Source organism: Phycodurus eques, chromosome 3, assembly GCF_024500275.1.
Source record: "Phycodurus eques isolate BA_2022a chromosome 3, UOR_Pequ_1.1, whole genome shotgun sequence".
NCBI classification, from domain to species: Eukaryota; Metazoa; Chordata; class Actinopteri; order Syngnathiformes; family Syngnathidae; genus Phycodurus; species Phycodurus eques.
Window position 1 is genome coordinate 33,252,236 of NC_084527.1, and position 27,131 is coordinate 33,279,366.

At 47.1% G+C, this 27,131-nt stretch overlaps 1 protein-coding gene across 4 annotated transcripts in view; it reads left to right on the forward strand.

Annotated features, from left to right (window-relative positions):
• Positions 1–394: 394 nt before the first annotated feature.
• stxbp1b (syntaxin binding protein 1b) overlaps positions 395–27,131 on the forward strand; it is a 76,867-nt gene continuing 50,130 nt past the window's right edge. Inside the window, exons 1-6 of one of the 4 annotated variants that reach the window (XM_061673144.1) lie at positions 7,541–7,808; positions 7,960–8,126; positions 24,065–24,114; positions 24,304–24,385; positions 25,810–25,886; positions 26,155–26,233. In XM_061673144.1, the coding sequence (XP_061529128.1) occupies positions 7,970–8,126; positions 24,065–24,114; positions 24,304–24,385; positions 25,810–25,886; positions 26,155–26,233 (445 nt within the window). In that variant the 5' untranslated portion in view covers positions 7,541–7,808; positions 7,960–7,969. Of the gene's footprint in view, positions 477–7,539; positions 8,127–16,867; positions 16,872–24,064; positions 24,115–24,303; positions 24,386–25,809; positions 25,887–26,154; positions 26,234–27,131 lie in introns of those variants that run through there. The other 3 variants (XM_061673147.1, XM_061673146.1, XM_061673148.1) reach the window with 3 other exon arrangements.

Sequence of the window (27,131 nt, forward strand, 5' to 3'; positions counted from 1 at the left end):
GGTGCCGGAAAGGGATGATTTGTTTTTTAAAAGATATTTTTAAAATAATATTCTACTGTCATGTCATGCAGACAGTTTTAAAATATGAGTTTTTTGTGTTTTGTTTGTTTTTTCAAAGATGCAAACTGTACCTTTAAGAACTGCGTTGAAGATGTGCTAAGTACTCATTCACCATGCTGAAAAGGATGTTTAAATCGTTCATTGTTCAGTCTTAATCCCATGAGTTCCGGCTTTGAATGTACAACGCAAACGAATGAGGTGTCGTCATTGCTCAGCTTTGCCACATCCAATATGGCAACAACGTCGACGTACTAATTATCGACAAGGCGGGGGTCTATGTTGATTTATCTATAACTGTAGTTCGGTACGCTTTTTTTTTTCTTTTTTTCTCGGTATCCGCAGTCCCGCTGAGATGGTGGACGCGCATCAGGACTGAGCTATGGCACCTTTCGGACTCAAAGCCGTTGTTGGAGAAAGTAAGAAGTACTTTTTAAAAATATGTTTTATTGTTATTTTGCTGTTTGTTATGTAGTTGTTCAACAGCGAGGGTGCGCCTCCAAGCAACGTACAAATACGAAATGAAATATTATACGCGTGAAGATCAGAGCCATACGACAACACACACATACACATATTATATATATATATATACACATAATATTAGTCTCAGATGGTATTTCAATTTTACATTGACATGTTTTGTTTGTTAATGTTTTTGAAAATGTTACAATTTTGGATAAAGTGCCTCAAAATGCTACAGTCGGCTACAACGCATTTCACAACAAATTACAATTAGCTATATTTTTGTACTATACAGTGGGTACGGAAAGTATTCAGACCCCCTTAATTTTTTCACTCGTTGTTATATTGCAGCCATTGACTAAAATCTTTTTTTCCTCATGAATGTACACAGAGCACCCCATATTGCCAGAAAAACAATGAATTGTTGAAATATTTGCAGATGTATTAAAAAAAGAAAAACTGAAATATCCCACACAGAGCCATAAGTATTCAGACCCTTTGCTGTGACACTCATATTTAAGTCGGGTGCTGTCCATTTCCCCTGATCTTTGCGATGGTTCTACACCTTCATTGCAGTCCAGCTGTGTTTGATTATACTGATTAGACTAGATAAGGAAAGCCGCACACCTGTCTACATAAGACCTTACAGCTCACAGTGCATGTCAGAGCAAATGAGAATCATGAGGTCAAAGGAACTGCCTGAAGAGCTCAGAGATAGAATTGTGGCAAGACACAGATCTGGCCAAGGTTACAAAAAAAATCTGCTGCACTTAAGGTTCATATGAGCACAGTGGCCTCCATAATCCTTAAATGGAAGACATTTGGGAAGACCAGAACCCTTCCTGGAGCTGGCCGTCCGACCAAACTGAGCAATCGGGGGAGAAGAGCCTTGGTGAGAGAGGTCAAGAAGAACCCAGAGATCACTGTGGCTGAGGTCCAGAGATGCAGTCGGGCGATGGGAGAAAGTTCTAGAAAGTCAACAGTCACTGCACCCCTCCATCAGTCGGGGCTTTACGGCAGAGTGGCCCGACGGAAGCCTCTCCTCAGTGCAAGACACGTGAAAGCCCGCATGGAGTTTGCTAAAAAAAAAACACCTGAAGGATTCCAAGATGGTGAGAAATAAGATTCTCTGGTCTGATGAGACCAAGATCGAACTTTTTGGCCTTAATTCCAAGCGGTATGTGTGGAGAAACCAGGCACTGCTCATCACCTGTCCAGTAAAGTCCCAACAGTGAAGCATGGTGGTGGCAGCATCATGCTGTGGGGGTGTTGTTCAGCTGCAGGGACAGGACGACTGGTTGCAATCGAAGGAAAGATGAATGCGGCCAAGTACAGGGATATCCTGGACGAAAACCTTCTCTAGAGTGCTCAGACTAGGCTGAAGGTTGACCTTCCAACAAGACAATGACCCTAAGCACAACTAAAATAACGAAGGAGTGGCTTCAGAACAACTCCGTGACTGTTCTTCAATGGCCCAGCCGGAGCCCTGACTTAAACCCAATTGAGCATCTCTGGAGAGACCTGAAGATGGCTGTCCACCAACGTTCACCATCCAACCTGACAGAACTGGAGAGGATCTGCAAGGAGGAATGGCAGATGATCACCAAATCCAGGCGTGAAAAACTTTTTGCAAATAGACGGTAGGCTGTATTAGCTCAAAAGGGTGCTTCTACTAAATACTGAGCAGAGGGTCTGAATACTTATGGATGTGTGATATTTCAGTTTTTCTTTTGTCATAAATCTGCAAAAATTTCAACAATTCCGTTTTTTTTCTGTCAATATGGGCTGCTGTGTGTACATTAATGAGGACAAAAATCAACTTAAATGATTTTAGAAAATGGCTGCGATATAACAGCATGAAAAATTTAAGGGGGTCTGAATACTTTCCGTACGCACTGTATTTTGAAACCTAATTTCTTTTCTTGTTTTATATAGCATGCCGTCCCTTTAGCGTACATGCTAATGTTTCAAATAAGTACAATTGTGTATTGTGTAACATAGTCCAGGACTATTGGATTGATCTATGTTTGTTTGTCTTATACATTTAAATAGATTCTGTGTGACCTGATCCAAGGTTGTTTTGCTTGGTAATGACTAAGTAATCAGTCATCAATTCAGTAATTGTCACTGAGATTGGTGCATTTTTGCATTGACAAGCCAAGTCTCTTCGACACGTCGTATGGGGACCAAGTCAAGCATTGTTTCAGATATTGTCTTCACAAAACCATAAAATCATGCCAGAAAGTTGTTCCTCTCCAAATGGTACTCCTAACTGTCCAAACAAAAAGAGGATGTATGCAATTATCCGAGAGGGTTCATGTGTGTCTATGTGGTTTTATGAGGGCTGTTGCTTTCCTGTGACGCTGTGTCAGATCACGCAGAACTGCCCTGAAATAGTGATGGTGGATGTTGTATGGGCTAAGAGGATTTGAAGAAGATTAGAGGCAGGGATTGCGTTTATCCCCCATGGAGGACAGACTGGATTGTTCAGTGATGGAAACTGGGACAATCCTTATCTGTATTGCCCATCCACCCAAGTAAAACATTCTGAAACATCAGCAGTATTTGGATTATTTTTCAATTGATTTGTCTTTTTTTGTTTGTTTTTGTTTCAAGTTCAATTTCATTACTGCCCAATGTTGTTTCAGTGCAACTTTATGAGCACAGTTTTTGATACACTATCAACTTGATTTTTTATGATGGCTTTGGGTGAGAGGTGGGCTTACACCCTGAACTGGCTGCCAGTCAATCGCAGGGCACATATAAACAAACAACCATTTGCACTCACACTCACACCTATGGGCAATTTAGAGTCTTCAGTCAACCTACCATGCATGTTTTTGGGATGTGGGAGGAAACCGGAGTGCCCGGAGAAAAGCCACGCAGGCACGGGGGAGAACACGCAAACTCCACACAGGCGATGCCAGATTTGAACCCTGGTCCTTAGAACTGTGAGGCAGATGTGCTAACCAGGCGTCCACCGTGCCGCCACATAAAGACATGGTTCACTTTAATTTCAAATTAAACGCGATATAAATTTCATCTTGAATTAAATTCACAGGCGGCACGGTGGGCGACCTGTGAGCACCTTTGCCTCACAGTTCTGAGGACCAGGGTTCAATGGTTAGCACATCTGCTTCGCAGTCCTGGGGACCAGGGTTCAAATCTTGCCTCACCTGTGTGGAGTTTGCATGTTCTCCTTGTGCCTGCGTGGCTTTTCTCCGGTTACTAAAGTCCGTCAGAATGCGGTTTCTAGTTGGAATTGGCCACTTCAACTTGAGTACAACCCACCAAGAAATTTTGGATTTTTGGAAGTAATTAGTTTTTCTTTTTTTCATTTTTGTGGAAAAAAAATAGCATTTGGGGGGGAACGTTTTGTGTGATATTGCCTATAGGAAATCTGGTCAAAATGTCATGATCCATGCCCTGCAGTTCCTCTTTCGGAGCTTGTGTGGCGCCTTGCGCCTTGTCTCTCCCTCTCCCCCTCTTTCTCCCCAGCAATCAGCATCGCCTGTGCCGCGCGCCTGTCTTAAAGCAGCATTGATTGATGCCTGCATTTAAGCCAAGTCCAGCAAGCCTTCACCTCAGTATTGACACTTGTTCGTGACTTACCGGCCGACTCTCGTACTTCCAGGTTTTGTGCTATGAAAGTAACTATCCTACGACCCGCATCTGACCCCGATTGTGTTCTTCTCCGTCTCCAGTGTTCCTTCCGTGCCTTCCCCGTCTCGCTGACTGCTCCAGCCACAGCGCTAAGCTACCCCACCTGCTTACGTTCCCGCTTCATGCTCGCTCCTTGTCCCGACGGTCCACCACCTCACCTTGGATATCATTACCCTGAGCCAACCTGCAATAAACCATTCTAAATCTACTCCCAGTCTGCTCTTGGGTGCAAACCAACTCGCATCCGACTTCGCACCGTGACAGAGTACTCAGGCTATGACGGAACCAGCTACTACAGAAGCATTGAGAACAACGCTCGCCCACCAGGGCGGTCATATCAGCAGACAGGACGAAACCCTCTGCGAGATCATGGACTCATTAAATGCCCTTACACAACAAGTATCCCTCCTGTCCTCCCAGAGCCACCTCAGCAATCCTCCCGTCCTCCCGAGCCCGCAACCTCCGACCAACCCTGCCTCCCGAACCTTACTCGGGGGATCTTGGTTCATGTAATCAATTTTTAGTAAACGGCACTCTAGTTTTCGACCTACAAAGGCTGAGCTATCCAACCGACAGATCTAAGGTCGCATACATTATCAACCTCCTGTGCGGTAGAACTTCCAAAAAATGGGTCACTGCGCTTTGGTATAATTCCTCCCCGGTACTCACCTCACTAGACTCCTTTATGTCCGAACTCAAGAAAGTTTTCGATCACCCCGTTAAGGGGAGGGAAGCCACTCACCGCCTCCTCGCTCTTACCCAAGGTTCAAGTTCCGTGGCATCCTTTCCGGATATTCGCGAGTGAATGCGGGTGGGATGATGCAGCGCTAAGGGGAATTTTCTTTAAGGGGTTATCCAAACAACTTAAAGACGAGCTCGCGACCAGGGAAGAACCCACCTCCCTCGAGAATTTTATTTCACTCGCCATAATATTTGACAACCACCTCCGTGAGAGAGCTTGTGAGCGAGGACCTACGACACGTAGTTTCACTCCACCCACGAGGGCTGCACCTCCCATGTCTCCGCCGCACACTGAACCCCCTGTAGCCGCCTCTTCACCCCGCACTGGGCCAGAGGAGCCTATGCAAGTAGGGAGGACCCGGTTAGACCCCCAGGAATGACCGCGCCGCTTCACTCAGAGGTTATGCATCTATTGTGGACAGCCTTGTCACTTTATTGCCACCTGCACTCTCAGGCCAAAAGACCGCGACCTGAGAGCGTCGTGGTCACCCAAACCAACACCCCCCCAAGCTCTCCCTCCCATATGACTGTTTCCACATGCATTCTTGGTTCCGTTCGCAACACACCAGTCTTTGCGCTCATTGACTCCGGCGCTGATGACAATTTCATCCCTGAGGGCTTGGTGTGTCAGCACAAGCTTCCCCTCGAGCCCCTCCCGTCCCCTAAGAAAGTTACGGCCCTGGACGACTGACTCATCTCCCCTGTCACCCACCAAACTGTACCATTCAACCTGCTCATTTCTGGGAATCACCAAGAAACACCACTTATTTGTCATTCCTTCCCCAGAGACACCACTTGTCCTCGACATCCCTTGGCTCAAACAACACAACCCTGCAATAGATTGGACCCATCTGTCAATCACTGGTTGGAGTCACTTCTGTCATTCCCACTGTCTTCTTTTGGCCGTCCTGTCCTCCAGCACACCTCAGCCACCAGTAACACCTACCGATCTCTCCCGGGTTCCAGAAGATTATCACAATCTATCCCCCATGTTCAGCAAGGACCTCACCGTCTCTCTTCCCCCCCACCGCCCTTATGATTGCGCCAATGACCTCTTGCCGGGAGCCCGTCTTCCCTCCAGCCGCCTCTTTAATCTCTCCCGTCCCGAAAAAGAGACGAGGGAAATTATATCCATGACTCCCTTGCTTCAGGACCCCATCCAGCTCTCTTATTCCCCCGTGGGGGCTGACTTCTTCTTCATGGAAAAGAAAGATACCACTCTCCGCTCCCTGCATTGATTTCTGAGGCCTCAATGACTTCACGAGGAAAAACAAAGTACCACTGCCCCTGATTGACCCCTCCTTTGAACCCCTCTGCGACGCTCAGATTTTCACGAAATTGGATCTACGGAATGCATATAATTTTATCCGCGTTAAAGAGGGGGATGAATGGAAAACGGCTTTCAATACCCCACTTGGACACTTCGAGTAACTGGTCATGCCATTTGGATTACCAACGCCCCCGCCATTTTTCAAACCCTCAATGACATCGTCCGTGACATGCTGAACCGGTTTGTTTTTGTCTGTCTAGACGACATTCTTATCTTGTCCCCCTCCCCCGAAGAACATCGCCAGCATGTCCGTCAAGTCCTCCAATGCCTTCTTGAGAACCGCATTTTCATGAAACCTGAAAAATGCAAATTCCACCTCTCCTCCGTTCACTTCTTGGGATACATCATCGCCAAAGGACAGTTACAACCAGACCGAGCAAAGATCCAAGCAGACGTCAACTGGGCCATTCCCTCCACCCGCAAGGAGCGTCAACGTTTCCTAGGATTCGCCAATTTCTATCAATGTTTCATCCGTGACTACAGCAAGGTTGCCGTACATCTCTCCAGTCTCACCTCCACCATCTCACCTTTCCATTGGACCCCTGCCGCATCGCAAGCATTCAAACGCCTCAAACAACTGTTCACCAGTGCTCCCCTCCTGCGACACTCTGACCCCTCCCTCCAATTCGTGGTGGAGGTTGACGCCTCTGACACGGGAGCAGCAGCCGCCCACTCCCAGCATGTCCTAGTTTCTCTAAAACTTCATCCCTGTGCCTTTTTCTCCCATCACCTGTCTACATCCAAGTGGAATTATGCCGTTGGAAGATCGCACTTGGAAGATCGAACAGGTCGTTAAAGAGGCTCAGAAGACTCACCCGGATCCCAAGACCAGACCTCCTAACCGACTGTTCGTACCCAATTCCGCACTCTCTGACGTCCTTCAGTGGGCCCACAACTCCAAGCTCACCTATCATCCCGGCATCACCCACACCATCCATTTCATCCAGCAACACTTCTGATGGCCCAGCCTAGTCAAAGACACCCGAGAGTTTGTCCTAGCCTGCTTCGTCTGTGCCCGAGGTAAGGCTTTAATCAACCCCCAGCTGGCCTGCTGTGCCCCTTACCCATTCTGAGCCGCCTTGGTCCCACATTTCCCTGGACTTCGACACCGGCCGACCCCCATCTTAAGGTAACACAGTCATTCTCACCGTCATTGACCGGTTCTCCAAGTGTGTTCACTATGTACGTATTCCCAAATTGTCCTCTGCTTTTGAGACTGCTAACCTTCTTGTCCTACACATGTTCAGACCTAATGGTATCCCTGTTGACATTGTATCGGACCGGGGTCCTTAAGTCTCATCCCAGGTCTGGAAAGAGATCTCCAAGGGGGTAGGCGCAGCAGCCAGTTTGTCTTCCGGCTACCACCCCCAAACCAACGGCCAGACGGAGCAGCCAAATCAAAATCTGGAATCCGCTCTTCATTACATTGATGCTCGCCATCCTGCCTCCTGGTGCACCTTCCTCCCGTGGGTGGAATATGCCCACAACTCCCTCACCTCAGAAAAATAAGTGGCTGGTGGATCTTCAACGATCCCCTACTCTGGAATACAAGGTTAAAGTGCTGATTGAGGAATTTTTTTTAAATTTTTATTTTATTATTATTTTTTTAGAACAACCTTTTAATGGTTTCTGTTGGAGGGTTGGTGCTCGGTTGTATGAAAACTCTTTTTTGCACAATTTGCACAAAACCATGCTTAAGGCAGCCATGGCCCAATGGTTAAGATCATTGCCTGCCACCGTGGGGGACCGAGGTTTAAGACGCCGACTGGACCATCCGCCAACATCCCCCGGAGTCACGGCTGTGGTGTCCTTGAGCAAGACACTGATACCCGTAAATGCTCCACGGGCACTTCAGCTGTCCCCTACTCCAGTGAGTTCCACTCACATGTGTATGTGTTCACTGTGATGGGTTAAATGCAGAGAACAGATTTCGTGTGGATGCATGCATGTTCTTTTATTGTCAAATAAAAGAATCATCTTTTATTTGACAATAAAAGATGATTCTTCTTCTTCTTAAGATGTTATCTGCTGCTGACCAAGAGTGCATGAGCGGGAGTTCAGGTGGTCTGTCCTCAGTGCTAATAGTGCGAAAGGTGTTGTCAATGTGGGTGATGTCAGTCGCCTGAGTTCCTTCAAACTGAATCTGTTTAAGCGTCTCAGGATCAACTTCCAATTTGTATTGTCCGAAAAAGTTAGAAATCTAAATTTTGCTCACATCATTTTCGGTTGGCAGGTGTTAGAGAGCGACGTCCTCAAAAACAAAATAGCATCTTTGGGGACATCAGCCACATAGTTTGATTTGGCAGGGCGAGTCTCGTCGTGGTGTCATGGTGGTCGTAAGTCAGCGTTGCGCTTAGGGCTGGCGTGTTGACGAGCCATTTGGACCCAACCATTTACGCGTGAGTAGTAGTAACCTGGTAAATGCAGCCCTATGGGGGGCACAAGTCAATGCAAAGTGTAGGCCAGTCCCAAGCCCGGATAAATGCAGAGGGTTGCATCAGGAAGGGCATACGGCTTAAAACCTTGCCAAACAAATATGAGCGTTCATCCAAAGAATTCCATACCGGATCGGTCGTGGCCCGGGTTAACAACGTCCGCCACCGGCGCCGTCAACCTGCGGGGCGCCGTTGGAAATTCAGCTACTGTGGGTCGAAGTCAAAGAAGAAGAAGAGGTGGAAAGCGGGTTCTTCGGCAGAAAGAGAAGAAGAAAGCACATAGCCTAGAACTGAATGTGGGGGCTTTGAATATTGGGACTATGACAGGAAAATCTCGGTAGTTGGTTGACATGATGATTAGGAGAAAGGTTGATATATTGTGTGTCCAGGAGACCAGGTGGAAAGGCAGTAAGGCTAGAAGTTTAGGGGTTTAAACTATTTTACCATGGTGTAGATGGGAAGAGAAAATGGAGTCTGGGTTCTTTTAAAAGAAGAATTGGCTAAGAATGTCTTGGAGGTGAAAAGAGTATCAGATCGAGTGATGAGGCTGAAATTTGAAATTGAGGGTGTTATGTGTAATGTGATTAGTGGCTATGCCCCACAGGTAGGATGTGACCTCGAGGTGAAAGAGAAATTCTGGAAGGAGCTAGACGAAGTAGTTCTGAGCATCCCAGACAGACAGAGAGTCGTAATTGGTGCAGATTGTAATGGACATGTTGGTGAAGGTAATAGGGGTGATGAAGAAGTGATGGGTAGGTACGGCATCCAGGAAAGGAACTTGGAGGGACAAATGGTGGTAGACTTTGCAACAAGGATGCAAATGGCTGTAGTAAACACTTTTTTCCAGAAGAGGCACGAACATAGGGTGACCTACAAGAACGGAGGTAGAAGCACACAGGTGGATTACATCTTGTGCAGACGATGTAATCTGAAGGAGGTTACCAACTGTAAGGTAGTGGTAGGGGAGAGTGTGGCTAGACAGCATAGAATGGTGGTGTGTAAGATGACTCTCATGGTGGGGAGGAAGATTAGGAAGACAAAGGCAGAAAAGAAAACCATGTGGTGGAAACTGAGACAGGACGAGTGTTGTGCAGCTTTTCGGGAAGAGGTGAGACAGGCTCTCGGTGGACGGGAGGAGCTTCCAGAAGACTGGACCACTGATCAGAGAGGCAGGCAGGAGAGTACTTGGTGTATCTTCTGGCAGGAAAGGAGAGAAGGAGACTTGGTGGTGGAACCTCACAGTACAGGAAATCATACAAGGAAAAAGGTTAGCTAAGAAGAAGTGAGACACTGAGTGGAACGAGGAGAGGCGAAAGGAATACATTGATGACATGTATGGCAGGTTGGACAATAAAGAAGGAGAAAATGATCTATACAGGCTGGCCAGACAGAGGGATAGAGATGGGAAGGATGTGCAGCAGATTAGGGTGATTAAGAGTAGAGATGGAAATATGTTGACTGGTGCTAGTAGTGTGCTAGCTAGATGGAAAGAATACTTCGAGGAGTTGATGAATGAGGAAAATGAGAGAGAAGAAAGAGTAGAAGAGCCAAGTGTAGTGGACCAAGAAGTGCCAATGATTAGTAAGGGGGAAGTTAGAAAGGCATTAAAGAGGATGAAAAATGGAAAGGCAGTTGGTCTTGATGACATTCCTGTGGAGGTATGGAAGCATCTAGGAGAGGTGGCTGTGGAGTTTTTGACCAGCTTGTTCAATAGAATTCTAGTGCGTGAGAAGATGCCTGAGGAATGGAGGAAAAGTGTATTGGTGCCCATTTTTAAGAACAAAGGTGCTGTGCAGAGCTGTGGCAACTATAGATGAATAAATTTGATGAGCCACACAATGAAGTTATGGGAAAGAGTAGTGGAGGCTAGACTCAGGACAAGAAGTGAGTATTTGCGAGCAACAGTTATGGTTTCATGCCAAGAAAGAGTACCACAGATGCATTATTTGCCTTGAGGATGTTGATGGAAAAGTACAGAGACTTTAAATACTTGGGGTCAACCGTCCAGAGCAATGGTGAGAGTGGTCAGGAAGTGAAGAAACGGGTCCAAGCAGGTTGGAACGGGTGGAGGAAGGTCTCAGGTGTTTTATGTGACAGAAGAGTCCGCTTGGATGAAGGGCAAAGTTTATAAAACAGTCGTGAGACCAGCCATGATGTACGGATTAGAGACAGTGGCACTGAAGAGACAACAGGAAGCAGAATTGGAGGTGGCGGAAATGAAGATGTTGAGGTTTGCTCTCGGAGTGACCAGGTTGGATAAAATCAGAAATGAGCTCATCAGAGGGACAGCCAAGGTTCGATGTTTTGGAGACAAAGTTAGAGAGCATACTCTCTCTAACTTTGGGCACATCCAGAGGAGAAATCAGAATCAGAATCAGAATCATCTTTATTTGCCAAGTATGTCCAAAACACACAAGGAATTTGTCTCCGGTAGTTGGAGCCGCTCTAGTACAACAAACAGTCAATTTACAGAACACTTTGGGGACATAAAGTCATTGACAAAAAACAATTGTGCAAAAAGATGCAGAGTCCTCTAGCACTTAGAGCAGTTCGAACGACTAATATTGCAATAGTCCGGTGCAATGACCATTGTGCAAAGGGCGCTGAGACTTCAAGGAGTGTATGCGGTTTAAAGTGACGAGTAGTGCGATCATCTGGGACAATGTTGGTTGTGCAAATGTTATAGTGAGTATTAATAGTGAGTATATTGGTAGAGGATGATGATGATGGAGCTGCCAGGCAAGAGAGCTAGAGGAAGACCAAAGAGAAGGTTGATGGATGTCGTGAGGGAAGACATGATGACAGTTGGTGTTCGAGAGGAGGATGCAGGAGATAGGCTTACATGGAAAAGGATGATGCGCTGTGGTGAACCCTAACGGGACAAGCCGAAAGGAAAAGAAGAAGTAGTAACCTGGTCGCGAGGTGTAGCTTCTGCTCTACACCGCGGCCCATCCTTCATGGGCTTTAGGCCACAATTCCCATCCGCTACCAGATGAACTGCTTACTGGGACACAGGTAATGGATGCCTCTTGTGAGGATGCACGTACAAATTTTGCGCCAGATACAGATCAGGATTAGTCATGATAGGCGACTACCGCGGGAGTACTGACCAGGAAGTAAGTGTCTTGCTGCCAGATGGCAACATTAATTATATCTTTTAGGTGATAGATGTTGCAGGAATCGATAATTGGGAGAGTAACAAGGAAGGCTACTTCTCGGAACTCAGGGTTGACTTACAGGACAGTGGAATTCCCGAGAGAAAAAGCCAAGTGGGCTTGGACAGGGCTAATGGGGTTTTGGATGCTTTCGATTAAGCTCAGGGGTACCAAGTATGGAAGGATTCCACCCATCGCTAAATTGTCTATGGATGAAGAGATTTCACCCAGCATGCCATTCATCCATGTGGTAACAAACTGTGTGTGAGCATAATCCGTTTGGACCACCGACAGCAGTTTAGTTATGCTCTGTCTAGTTTGTTTCTGGAAGACACTGCGAGTGTTGAGGACAAGGATAGTGCCCTTGAGTGGCTCGTCTCACGAATGGAGGTTAGCGGTTTGTCTCTCCATGCTGCGTCGGGTGTTAGGAATTTCGGTTTGGAGCTCCCCAATTTGTTTCTTAACCGTGTTTAAGCTGATGGCGTTAACCGTGGAAGTTCCTATGCTGAACAATGTGCCGAGGGATGCAGCAGCCATTAGTAGGTCCCCTACAAAATGCTTTGAACGTCTGGGGATTCCGCTGAGGTTGGCCTGGGTGACGGCAAATTTTTCTAGTTGCTGGAGCATGTGTGTGGTGTCGAAGGCGGCAAGGTGGATAGGACCACGTGGCTCCTGCGTAGCTGGTTATGGTCCCGACGTGTTTCAAATACACTTCTCAGAATCAGAATCATCTTTATTTGCCAAGTATGTCCAAAAAACACACAAGGAATTTGTCTCCGGTAATTGGAGCCGCTCTAGTACGACAACAGACAGTCAATTGACAGAGAACACTTTTGAGACATAAAGACATTGAGAAAAACAGTCACTGAGAAATAAAGGGTTGCTAGTTATCTGGTAATGCCGGTAAATGTATTTCTTTATTTTTTTGACAATTGTGCAAAAAGATGCAGAGTCCTCTCGCACTGAGAGCAGTTCGAATGACTAATATTACAATAGTCTGGTGCAATGACCATTGTGCAAAGGGCGCCTTGACTTCAAGTGAGTAGTACGATAGTCTGGGACAATGTTGATTGCGCAAATGTTGCAGATACTCCTCAGTCAGTGTTCTAATGGAGCAGATGCTACTCTGGCATGAGTGGCCAGTATTGGTCAACAACAGATATGCAAATAGTGCAGCATGGTGAGACTACTACAGTGAGTGCATGAGTAATATATAATTGGAACGATAGAGATGTGACAACAAACTCAAGACAAAAAGACAAAAAATTGCCAGCATGTTGCAATGGAATTGTAGGTTAGGTGTTTAAGAAGTTGATTGGAAGAGGGAAGAAGCTGTTGAAATGTCTGCTAGTTCTAGTTTGCATTGATCGGTAGCGCCTACCTGAGGGAAGGAGCTGGAAGAGCTGGTGACCGGAATGTGGAGGGTCCGAGTGGGTTTTGCACGCTCTTGTCTGTTCTGGCAGTGTGCAAGTCCTCAAGGGTGGGTTGGGGGGCACTGACAATCCTTTCAGCAGTTTTGATTGTCCGTTGCAGTCTGAGTTTGTCCTTTTTTGTAGCAGCACCAAACCAGACTGTGATGGAAGAACACAGAACTGATTTGATGACCGCTGTGTAGAACTGCCTCAGCAGCTCCTGTGGCAGGCCATGCTTTCTCAGAAGCCGCAGGAAGTATATCCTCTGCTGGGCCTTTTTAAGGACGGAGTTGATGTTGATCGCCCACTTCAGGTCCTGAGAGATGGTAATTCCCAGGAACTTGAAGGTCTCGACGGTTGACACAAGGCAGCTGCACAGTGTGAGGGGCAGCTGTGGCGAAGGATGCCTCCTGAAGTCCACGATCATCTCTACAGTCTTTAGCGTGTTCAGCTCCAGGTTGTGTCGGCCGCCCCACAGCTCCAGCCGCGCCACTTCCTGTCGATATGCAGACTCGTCACCGTCCTTGATGAGGCCGATGACAGTGGTGTCATCTGCAAACTGCAGGAGTTTGACAGCCGGGTGCGTTGAGGTGCAGTCGTTTGTGTAGAGAGAGACGAGGAGCGGAGAGAGGAGACAACCTTGGGGCGCCCCAGTGCTGATGCTGCATGTGGATGAGGTGGCCTCCTCCTGCCTCACCTGCTGTGTCCTGCCCGTCAGGAAGCTGTAAATCCACTGGCAGATGGCAGGTGAGACGCTGAGCTGGAGAAGCTTGGAGGAAGTGTCCTTTTCAAATCTGCAGTAGAAGGTGTTAAAGTCGTTGGGTAGAGTGCTATTTTTCTTCGGTTGGGGGGCTCGTCGTTTGTAATTTGTCAGCGATTGGAATGCATGCCAGACTGATTTAGAGTCGTTAGCGCTAAACTGTTTTTCCAACTTTGCTGCATAGTTCCTCTTTGCAATGTTAATTTCTTTAGTCAGCTGGTTTCTAGCTCGATTATGCAGGGCCCTGTCCCCGCTTTGATATGCGTCCTCCTTAGCTAGGCGAAGCTACCTAAGTTTGGCAGTGAACCACGGCTTGTTGTTGTTGAATGTGCGAAATGACTGTTGGTACACACACATCTTCACAGAAACTGATATAAGATGTGACAGTGTCCGTATATTCATCGTTTTCATCGCTTTTTTTACCGTAGTATAGCAGTGGTCCAAAACGTTATTTTCCCTGGTAGGACAGTTAATGTGCTGCTTGTATTTAGGGAGTTTGTGGTTGAGTTTAGGTTTGTTAAAGTCCCCGAAAGTAATGAGGGGTGAGTCTGGGTGTTTTTTTTCAATTTCGTTGACTTGTTCGGCGAGCGTTAGCAGTGCGGCGTTCGTGTTAGCTTGAGGCAGAATATAGGCGCCAGCAAGAATGAATGATGTGAACTGACGCAGCGAGGAGAATGGCTTACAGTTCAAAAACAGCGACTCTAAATGGGGGCTGCAGTGTGTGCTGAGCTCCGTGACCTCCGTACACCATTTTTCGTTGATATAGAAGCATATCCGGCCGCCTTTTGTTTTCCCCGATGATTCCATGTCGCGGTCTGCCCGGTGAGGATGGAAGCCGGGAAGCATGACGGCGCCATCGGGTATAGCGTCACAAAGCCAGGTCTCCGTAAAGCACATGGCGGCTGAAGGTCCAAAGTCTTTACTGGTCTTTATCAGAAGATGAAGCTCGTCCATTTTGTTGGGTAGGAAGCGTACATTCGCGAGGTGGATCGACGGGAACGCCAATTTGTATCCTCGCTTGCGGAGTTTCACCTGGATGCCGGCTCGCTTCCCTCTGTGGCGCCACCTCTCCGCCTCCATGCGCCGAAGACCGCGGACGCTGGTGAAAGTTGGTGAAAGAAAGTCCAGAGTAGCCTTTCCGATGGTTACCAAGTCTCCCCTTGTGTAAGTGAGTCGTGTAATGTCTCCAAAGACCGTCGCTGTGGGGCCGTCACTACTGGTCCCTTGTCGTTGGGACCGACTTCCGGTCGGGGTTCCGGTGGGAACTTGGTGGTTCTTCACTGAGGGACAGTGGTGTCTCTTTATTTGATTGAGATGAACCCACTTTAACTGCATGCCTTTACGGCCTTGGGTCATTTTAATTAGGTACGCGACCGGAGAGAGTCTGTCCAGGATCTCGTAGGGTCCCGTCCAACGGGTAAGGAATTTACAAGATATGGAGCGTACGTTTTTTTTGGTTAATGTTGCCTGGATGTGCAAACAGGTAATACCACACCTTGTCCCCTATTTGGAGTCATAATAGGTTGAGTGCATCCGAGAGGGCAACCCATATCTGGAGAACACGTGGTTCATCAGCAACTAGGCGGTAGTTTGTGCCGTGTCGTTTGGTGCGGGCAAGCACTCTATCCGTTTGGTGAATGCGCATGTGACTGTGAGGAAATATTTATTTCCTCGTGTGGAGTCAATCTGTAGGTCAGACCACAGGAATGCCACTCCTATTTGTTGGAGAGGTGCTCTGTGGTAGGGGTTGGTTGGCTTAAATTTGTCACCAAACCAGACAGCCTTTGATGTTGTCTGCTACATGTGCATGTGTTTCCATTATACCACTTGATGCAGGGCTGTGGCTGTTGCTTTGACGCCACGGTGTCCTGCACAAGGTGCGTCGTGGGTGTAGGTCAGCATCAATTGGAGAGTGCCGGGTCACCGGATTGTTGTGCGGTCAGGTCAAAGTCACGAGTCGCAGAGGCGCAAGGCATTGGGTTGACGGAGTCATACGAAGTGTCATCATGCGACCGAGCGGTGACAGGTGCAGCGGAGGCGGTTTGACGGCGCGTGATTACAGACACCGATGGGTTCGGAGCCATGAGGCGTCAAACTGGCACGGGGTACTCTTTGCCAAAGAGTCAGTCAAGTCGTTAAAAACCTTATCCAGTCCTGGAATAGGAGAGTGACCTCGGCCTTTCTTCCAGTAGACGTGCATGTTTTTTTAGTTAACTAGATGGTCACATGCAACGATTAGATCGCAGTGTTTGACCGTTTTTCTCCCCGACATGAGGAACCTTGCCACGTCATTGCCACGTCGGTAAGTGGCAGGTGAATGCGAGACGTGCGTAGTTTGAGTCAGTACAGATAACCAAGGAGGTGGGTTTGTGCTTTACCGCAAAGGTTAAGGTTATTAGGATGCCTGCAATTCAGCGTATTGGGAGGAGTGTGGACCCAATTGGAATTGTTGTGGTTCGCACGGCACGTCACCGACCCATGCAGTGCAGACGCCAGCTCGCAGCTGTGTTTGATGGAGGAAGGAACAACCGTCCACATACGCCGTTATCATGTCGTGGCACGTATTCTCATCGAAATAACGATAGCACGTGAAAACAGGCAGTGGTAGTGCCGGGGTGTGAGGTCCTGCAGGCGGGTCTGTAGACAGACAGTTCTGGTAGGCGGCCAAGTCCGCTTTCCAAGGGGAGTCTGGAGTTTTTAGAATAGCGGACCTCAATATTGTAGCTTTGCAGTGCCATAAGCCAGGCCGCGATACGAGCGTTGGTGACGGTCCCTTCTCTGATTAGTTGGTTGTGAAGCGGCTGGTGGTTCGTGTCAATGGTCACTTTTCGGCCTCCAATGTAGTTGGAGAAATGTTTGATGGCCCAGACCGTGAAGAGTAGGGCCTTTTCACAGTCCAAGTATTTAAGCTCTTGACCGTTTAGAGTTTTGCTCGCATAGGCGACGACGCGCTTGTCTCGGTCGTACATTTGGTAAAAACCAGCACTAAGAATGGTCCGAAAACCCTGCTTCGAGCAAGAATTATTTTTCGCTGTCAGGGTAGGCAAGACATGGGGCCGAGCATAGCCGCTCTTTTAGGGACTGTATCACGGCTTCTTGCTCGTCACTCCAAACGAAAGGAGTGTCCTTTTTCAGGAGTTCGGTGTGGGGGCGTTCGATGTCCGCGAAGTGTTTGACGAACTGCCGGGAATAATTGCACACACTGAGAAAACTGTGAAGTTTGGACACATTAGTGGGGGCGTTTATGTTTAGGAGTCCCTGAATACGGCTGGATTGGGGTTCAATGCCATCCGGGCCAATCAGGAGGCTGACATAATTGACTTTTTTAAGGCACCATTGTCCCTTTAGGAGGGAGATTTTGGTCACGGCGGCGGAAAGTTGGGATGGGACGTGGTCAATTTCCGCCAGGTCGGCATCCAGCGAGGGGCTCCTCATCATGATGTCATCGACGTAGATGAGGGTGCCCCGGGCTGCAGCGTCGGGACAGGCCTTGTTGAGGAAAATGTTGCAATCTGCCGGTGAGTTGACATAGCCAAATCGACACCTGGCGAAAGTGTATTGTTTGTTGGCAAAAGTGTGAAAGCCAATTTGTGTTGGTCAGCGGGATCCACTGGAATCGTCCAAAAGCCGCAGACTACGTCGATAGTGGTGAAAAATCTAGCGTTGCGCACTTTAGGAAGTTCTTGTTCGAGCTGTGCCATAGGACAGCGTGACAAGGGAATTTGAGTGTTTAGTTTTCGATGGTCAATGGTGGGTCGCCATTTACCATTCGGTTTTAGAACTGGCCAGAGAGGTGCCGAGTAGGTTCTATTGCATAGCCGAATGTTGCCTTTTTCCCGCATAGCGTCAATTGTTTCCTGTACTGGCTTGTAGGAGGCAAGTGGACTTTTGTATTGGCGCAGGAAAATTGGCGGCGCGTTTGGAGGGGTCGGAATGCAGACCATGTGCAAGTCGGTCAGGCCGCAGTCGAGTGAGTCTTTAGCGAATGACGCGGCGTGTTTGGTTAGCACTTCCCGCAAACACTGTCGTTCGTCATTGGAACTTAGGGTGTCAGCATCCGCTAGGACCTGCTGCACGTGGGTTTCAAAGTTGGGATAAGGGAGTGGGCGACTATCACATGGTGTTACCGTTGCAGGCAAGTTGGTTCGCGAGGAGTTTGAGGGAGAGGGTGAAGTCGTGGGAGATGCGCTTTCGGGTGCAGCTGGGTTTGTACTGAGCGTAGGTCCCACTGGAACGAGAGCAAAGTGTCGCAAAGGAACAGTAAGTTCCACCAGAGCTAGGCAATGGGAAGGGGTCTCGTGGAAGGTGACCAATCACGGGGACCATGAGCTTGAAGTTGTGGAAGTCTGAGCAGATCAAGAGGCCAAGCCTAGTAGATCTGGGGATGTGAATGTCGTTCCGTGTGTCGTGAATCAGCAGCACGGTTGTTTGGGAAGCGTCTCGGAGGAGTGTGGCATGCAGCGACAAACCCAGGTCGTGAAACTCCGTCGAAGGGTGAAAGAATGCATGTGGACCGGTTACTGCTTGGTTAGGGCGCGCGACCAGTCTAATAGGGAAGTTAACAGTTGACGCTTTTACTATAACTTCGTCTTCGCTCAAAACTTCGCAAGCGTCGGGGAGTTTTATCAGTTGAAAAACGCGGTTGGCGGAGTTGCCGTTAGCGCGCGACCACAAAACATTTTGTTAATAGTGTCCACTTGAAGGGCCAGTCGGACAAGTACATCCGCGCCAACAGTTTTATGTGGTAATTTGGGGACTACTAGGAAGCAGTGAGTTAACGAGCAGTGGTTCCATTGCAGGTTCAGGGCGCACACGCCCACTGCAGTGATGGCAGACGGCGGCACGGTGTTAACGGGAAAGCGAAACATTTTCTGCGTTAATTGAAGGTCAGGATGCTTAAGTTGTAGGGTGTCAAACAGTGCCTGAGAAATTGCCGATGTCAGCCCACAAGTCCAGGATGACTTCGTCTGTCAGGCAGTTATGCAAATTTATCCTACCAGCAACATTGGAGCAGTAGCGCTCTTCATGCGGTGGTTGGACAAAATGGCAGAGGAACGTGTCAAGTTCTAGCGGTGGCGAGGTGGCTACACGGGACTCGGCGGTGTCGTGAATGGGAGTGTCTTCACTTCAAGGATTGCGGCCTGACAGGTCGGCGTCCTCGAAGTGGTCCAACACCAGGCACCAGTCTGAGGACAGTTCCTGAGTTGGTGGTGGAAGCACCTGTTCCACCTGCGTCCACAGCTGAAGATTTTTGTAATCAATTAGTGGCATAGCAGGTCTTGGCCAATGAGCAGGGGATGGACTAATGTCATGGGGCCAATTGTCCAGTGGAGCATATTTAAAGTGTTTAGCTCGGTGTTAGTCACTGAAAATGCACGGATAGTTAGTGCGCAGCGTTGCAGTTGAAGGTCGCGGTCAATGGCTTGTAGCAATGTCAGAAGTTTATTGAACATGGCGTCGGACATAACAGTGATCTCTGCTGCAGGGTCAATCAGAGGTTCTCGGACAAGCTCATGCTCAAGTGTAACGGTTAAATAGAACTTCCGAGAAGTACCTTCAGCGGTTGCTTCACCCAAAAGCTTGTCGGAATGGCAGAATGTTATTTAGTAGCGTGATGTCACGCGAGTCAGGAGTCTCGCCTGGGTGTAGTCGGACGATTAGGACGGCACGAGAGGGGTTTAGGGATTGGTCGTCACAAAGTGGTCCGCTAAGGTTATGGCGAGGTGAGGTCATCGAGGAGTCGGCCGGGGTCACGGAGGCACTTTTCAGGTCATTCGGGAACAACGGAGATTACATGTTTGACCTATCGTGTCCTCTGTGCCCCCTTTCGACTCAGTCAGAACTCGTCATAATGATGGGTCGCGCTTTTTGTCTTTGTACAGGCTGCAGAGCACCTCAAGTAATTCTTCTGCCACGGCACTATATTCCCTTTGGGAGCTGTTAGTTCGGGAGCCCTTTTCCCGGTTGTCACTAGTCGTTTTAGGGTCTCGGTTGGAGGAGTCAGATTTAGGCTGGTCGTTACATGTACCCTGTTTTAACATGTACGTTTGGCGTGAATTAGAGCTGCGGTCTATCCATGATTTTGATTTATCATTGGATTGGCGTTGTTGGTTACGAGGACCCTTGTTGTACGCGGGACGAGATTGGTTGTATGGTTAAACGACTTCTTTTGATTGTCGGGTTTAACATCGCCAGAACGTTGTATGTCAGTTACACGCATGTTGCACGTAGCGCCATCTTATTCCATCTGCGCTGGTTCATTTGTGAAGAAGACGCCTGAGTCTTGTGCTTTAGAGGGAGGGTGTTTTTGTTTAACGAAGCCTTTGGCAGCCAGTTGGACACTGGACAGCGTGTGTGGGCACACTGCTATGCCCAGCTGGTGGCTGGTGTTAGGATGTAGGTTTTCGACAGTGTTTTGAAATTGTTGTCCTCTTCCATATTCGGCCGGGTAATCGATCAGCACATGAGCCGGTTGTCTTTCAATTAAGGTACTTACTTCTCTGCTAGATGTAACATTGATAAGGTACAGTCTGTTGTCCGTAGTAGCAGAAGAGAATCGTTTAAGGGGAAATTTGAGGTCTCTAAGGTAGGCGGCTGTGTCGTGTGACCCGTTTGGCTTAGGTTCAAACCTTGGAATATTGCGCGCAACTTTGTCTATCTCTTTTAGAGTCATACTTCGAGCAGCGCTAGGTGGATGGAGAGTCAGGGGTGAGTCAGAAGGGTGACCTGCGACTGGTGGGGCCACCACCCGTGAGGAAGCCGCACGGCGCCCCCTGAAGGTGGGTTCCGGCCCAAAGGTTGGAGATGTTTTGCAGGGCTCTGTGTCACTTTTGGCGAGGGAAGCCCCCCAGTCAGAGAGTCGGCGGACAGCTGTCGAGCTAATTGTAGCTCACGCCTTACATGGGCTAACTCATCCTCTTGGTCCTGGAGCTCTTGCTGGAGGCGGGACAGCTCTGTCTCCCGGATTGCCATCTGTGTCTTGAGCCCGTAGGACTGATCCATCTCTTTGGCGCGTTCTGCTTGGAGTGTTTCGGTACATTTGTGAGCCGCTGGATGTCACCGGAAGCTTGCCGCAGCAGAATAGTTGTTCGCCGATGTTCGGCCCGTAATTCAAGCACTTGGTTATCAGATGGTCGGTCGGCTAATTCTACCAATTTCGCTTTTAAGTGGCCAATCTCGGCATAAGCGTCTTGTAGCTGGTTATGCTGACCTCCAGAAGTTAATTTGCTTGGGGTAGGGGCTTGGCATGGTTTATCATCGTCATAGTTTAATTTGCAGCTGTCTTTAGACGGGACAGCCTCGACTGCAGCAGTGAGGTCGGCTATCTGAGCCTCCGCATCATCGTATTGCATTTCGAGGTCAAGGACAAGGGCCAAGTTGTGCAGTTGTGCAGTTCACTGGACTTGTTTATGCTGAGCAGCTTCCAGTCTGCGTTTCACCAGAGTTGGGACACCAAGTTCAGCACCAGGCAACCGAGCGTTCGAGCAAGACTTTTATCTTTTAAGGTTTTGTGCTCAGCGTCACTCATATGTTGTGCGATGTTATCATTGAGGACTTCAAGGCCAGCATTTTTGACAAGTGACAAGTCCAAGGGAAGTCACGAGTCGCTGCTGTTGAAGTACAAGTCGAGTTGCAAGTCTTTTAACATATTGTCTAGTCGATTACAAAGTCATCAAATTCAGAGCTCGAGTCCAAGTCGTGACTCGAGTCCACACCTCCAGTGTATACAGGCTGTGAATTGACTCTTAGACCAGTCAAGAGGGCAACTCCACCAGGGGGGGGAAATCCCCTAAAGTAACCACAATGATGAGTGTCCCTGCTTGCTTGCCATTCTGTGAGTGTGCCAGTGTACCACAGCATACTCGTTGGGCTCTAGTTATTTACAAATACACGATTACACAATGCCATTTAATTTTTTTGTGGAGGAGAAGGTGCCAGGCGGCACGGTAGACGACTGGTTAGCACATCCGCCTCACAGTTCTGAGGACCTGCGTTCAAATCCGGCCTCGCCGGTGCGGAGTTTGCATGTTCTCCCCGTGCCTGCGTGGGTTTTCTCCGGGTACTCCAGTTTCCTCCCACATTCCAAAAACATGCATGGTAGGTTATTTGAAGACTCTAAATTGCCCGTAGGTATGTATGTGAGTCCAAATGGTTGCTTGTTTATATGTGCCCTGCGATTGGCTGACGACCAGTTCAGGGTGTACCCCGCCTCTTGCCTACAGTCGGCTGGGATAGACTCCGGCACACCCTCAACCCTAGTGAGGATAAGCGGTTCGGAAAATGAATGAATGAATGAATGAGAAGGTGCCACCCCCCACAGCCATGCCACCCTGCGCGACTACACACTGCGCACATGCCAATTATCGCCACTGATCGCCACCCAGCCAAAGACAAGACAAGCCAAATGTCAATATCAGACAAAGATAACCCAAGTAAAAATAAAATGCAGTTTTTAAGAGCCATCTTGACCAACTGCATCACTGTGTGGTACAGAGCCTGCATCGCATCCTGCCGCAAGACTCTCCATCGCATAGTGAGGGCAGCTGAGAAGATAATTGAAACCTCTCATCATCATTGAAACCCGCCTCACCCGCAAAACCCTCCGCATAGCAGGGGGATGCCACCCATTCGCCACACAGCCTCTTCAGTCTGCTGCCATCAGGCAGGTGACTGTGGAGTCTGCGGGCCAGGACTAGCCGACTCAAAGACAGTTTCAGGAATCTGAACTCTCTGCGCGCTCTGCCCCCTCTACCTCTTCTGTCCGCTGCCCACCTAAACTCTGAACTCTGACCCATGCAAAAATGTAGATGCACACACACTCACACACACACAATACACGCACACACACAAACACACAAGGACACACTCACTCGACTCAGGGTCGCACCAGCCACTTTAGCAACATTGGGGTTTTGTCATCTAATTTATAAATGTCTTATTTGCCCTGCTTCTCTAACCTTGACTATGTTGCGCACGTCACCTGACTTTTGATATTTGCACATTCAATTAATACTTTTTATACGGTATATGCTATAGTTTATTTAGCTTTTATAGTGTTGATATTATTTGTACTGCCTTGAATACCGTAATTTCAACTCCTCTGTGTGTGTTACGCATGTTGAAGAATTGACATTAAAGTACCTGGCAACCTTGTAACCTTAAATGGTGAGTTTATTTATGAAGGAGAAAAAAAATATTCAAAGCTACCTGGCAGCAACAACTGAAATCCAGGGAAGATTCACCACTTTTGAGGATAATGTCTCTCACCATGGTTTGCTGGACTCCTAAAGCTTTAGAAATGGCTTTGTAACCCTTTCCAGACAGACAGATATCAATTACTTCATTTCTCATCTGTTCTTGAATTTCTTTGGATCGTGGCATTTTGTTGCAGCTTTTTGAGATCTTTGGCCGACTTCATTTTGTCGAACATGTTCTATTTATGTGATTTATTGATTGAACGGGCCTGGAGGTCATCAGGCTTGGGTGTGATCAGTGAAAATTAACCAAACATTGTGATTAGCCACAATTAATTACATTTGACTTCAAGAAAGATTTGATCAATCAATTTATAGAGCTGCAGTAATGTTAATATTCGAGTGATGCAGCCAATGCTATACTCTCCATCTGAGTTTCAAAGTCTACAATCTATAACATACAGTGGGGCAAAACAATTATTAGGTATACCTCACCTATGAGAGACAAAATGAGAAATAAAAAGATAGCTGGGATAGGCTCCATCACTCCCGCGACCCGAGTGAGGAGAAGCGGCTCAGAAAATGGATGGATGAATTTGCTAATAAATTCTTTAAAAATAAGACAATGTGATTTTCTGGATTTCCCCCCCTCATTTTGTCTTTCCAAGGTGTGAGGTATACCCACGATGAAAATTGCAGGACCTCTCTCATCTTTTTAAGTGGGACAGCTTAGTCAGCACAATTGATGGCTGACTCAAAACGTTTTTGTCCCACTGTAAATGTTGTCTGGTTTTATTCTGTATATTGTGTATTCTTTATAACTAAATTAGTTCCATGTCTCTCATTTTACAGAGATAATGAACGATGTTATCAAGAAGGCAAGAGAAAATGGAAAATGGAAAGTAAGTGAAGTTGTTTTTCTCGATGCACACAGTATCGTCCATCCATCCATCCATTATCTTTACCGCGGATTTGAACCCCAAAAACTGTGAGGCAGATGTGCTAACCAGTCGTCCACCGTGCCGGCATCACACAGTAACGGAACATTAAATGACCCGCTATTTGAAGAGTTCTGTCTCACTTGTTCGTAGGTGCTTGTGGTGGACAAGCTGAGTATGAGGATGATTTCCTCCTGCTGCAAGATGACAGACATCATGACAGAGGGAATCACCAGTGAGTACCACTGCTTTTACCTTCCATCCATTTTCTGTACCGCTTATCCTCACTAGGGTCGCGAGCTGCTGGAGCCTATCCCAGCTATCTTCAGGCCAGAGGCGGGGTACACCCTGTACTGGTCTCCAGCCAATCGCAGGGCACATAGAAACAAACATCCATTCGCACTCACATTCACACCTTCGGCCAATTTAGAGTCTTCAATTAGCCAAGCATGCATGTTTTGGGGATGTGGGAGGAATCCGGAGTGCCTGGAGAAAACCCACCCTGGCACGGGCAGGACATGCAAACTACACACAGGCGGGGCCGGGATTTGAACCCCAGGTCCCCAGAACTGTGAGGCAGATGTGCCACCGTGCTTTTACCATTGCAAATTAATCTGAAAAAGACGTCATTCTTTTTACGGTTTATTTTAGGACTGACAGGGTCTCAGTATTCTTTGTGTTTCTCTTAACACTCACACAGCGCTGATTGATGTAGAAAAATTCACACCCTTTCAAAATACAGTATTAATTTTGACAACTAGTGACGTAGTGGTTAAGGTGTGCGACTAATGATTGGTACGTTAGCATCTGTTGGTATTGTTTTCTTGCAACTTATTAGACTTGTAGTCATCTCCATGTGTTGTCATATAAGTTTAACACTGGTGGTTATGTTGTGACATTTTTTTTTAAAATTAGCACTCTATTCTTATGCTATGTGATTTCAACTTTGCAAATTGCAACTATCAAGTTTGGCAATTGTTTGACCGTAATTCCAAAAGGTGTGTGTGGCGCAAACACAACACTGCTTATCACTAAAAGAACACCGTACCAACAGTGAAGCTTGGTAGTGGCAGCATCATGCTTTGGGGCGGATTTTCTTCCGCTGGAACTGGGGTCTTGGGAGTAGCAGTCAGTGTTACCACAAAATGCTTCTGATTGAAACAATACAAAATGTAAGAGAAAGCCTACTAGAACGGCTCAAATTTATTTGGGGTTAATCAGTGGCGCTTTAAATGGTGGCAGGAATGTGTCGACTCTCATTTAACCGAAGTTGGAATGTAACTGGTTAATTCTGAACACAGCCACGTACCCGTTATAAGAGGGTGTTCACAACATTATTTCAATTGGTTATTTTTACTTTTTTACAAGTTAAATATATCCTACTGTTTTTTGTTCATTTGTGTGAATCATTCTGGTGACAGGAGCCCTTTTTTTTTGGCTTGAGCACCTGCCACCCAAAAACATCTGTGCACGTGACTGCTCTTACTGTTATTGTTTGTGTGTTGTATATACTGTAAAGCATATTTGGATGTCGTGAAATGCGGTATATACAAATTATTATTATTATTAGTGTCCCTACTGGCAATAATAAACACCATGGCCCCTCCCATGCCAGATTATTAACGAAAGATTGCTAAAGAATGCTATTCCTTTTCACAGTTGTAGAGGACATATCCAAGCGACGGGAGCCTCTGCCCAGCATGGAGGCCATTTATCTGATAACACCCTCAGTTGAGGTAAGAAGAAATCTGTGCAACACAAGCTTTTCAGTTGTTCAAGATGTTTAACAAATACTGTCGCATCAGTAAACTAAAGACAATCCTTGATTTATTATCATGCTGACTGTATGTACAGTATTTTCAGTGAGTAGCTCTAATTTGTTAAACCTAAACGTCATAGTTTGATGGTTTAGATTCACAGAAAATTGTCATTCGTTATGTAACGGAAGTGTCTTTGGTCACATTCACTGATTTTTCTCAAAGTATTATGATTATCTGTTGACAGTCTGTTGAGGGTCTAATTGATGACTTCAGAGATCCACGGTCTCCGAGGTATCGAGCAGGCCACGTCTTCTTTACTGACGGTGAGTAACCCAAAACCATTTGTAGATTCAATTAAAATCTTTACATAGAATACATAGAATTAATGGTTATAGTAATTTATAATAATAATATAGTATCTATCTATCTATCTATCTATCTATCTATCTATCTATCTATCTATCTATCTATTGATATACAGCGGCTGAAATAAGTATTTAATGCGTCACCATTTTTCTCACGAAATATATTTCCAAAGGTCCTATTGACATGAATTTTTCACCTGATGTTGGGAACAACCCAAGTAATCCATACATACAAAGAAAGTAGAACAAATAAGATCAAATAAGTTGTGTGTAATGACACAGGGAAAAGGTATTGAACACATGAAGAAAGGGAGGTGCAACAAGACATGGAAAGCCAAGACAACACCCAAAATCTACCAATAATCAATCAGCAATCCAGCCCCTTGTCAGTGCAAATGAATATCAGCTGGTTCAGTCCTAATTGATGGCCTACAAAAAGGTCTCATTGCCAAGGTGTGAGTCAAGACACGTCATGATGGGTAAGAGCAAAGAGCTGCCTCAAGACCATCGCAAACTAATTGTTGCAAAACATACGGATGGCATTGGTTACAGGTGCATGTCTAAGCTTCTGAATGTTCCAGTGTGCACGGTTGGGGCCATAATACGTAAGTGGAAAGCCAATCATACCACCACAAATTTGCCTCGATCAGGTGCTCCTCGCAAGATTTCTGACAGAGGAGTGCAAAGAATAATCAGAAGAGCCAAAGAGCCAAGGACCACCTGTGGAGAGCTTCAAAAAGACCTGGAATTAGCAGGTACTGTTGTCACGAGGGAAACAGTGAGTAATGCACTCCGCCGCCATGGCCTATATGCACACTCATCACCCAAGACCCCATTGCTCAAATAAAGCATGTCA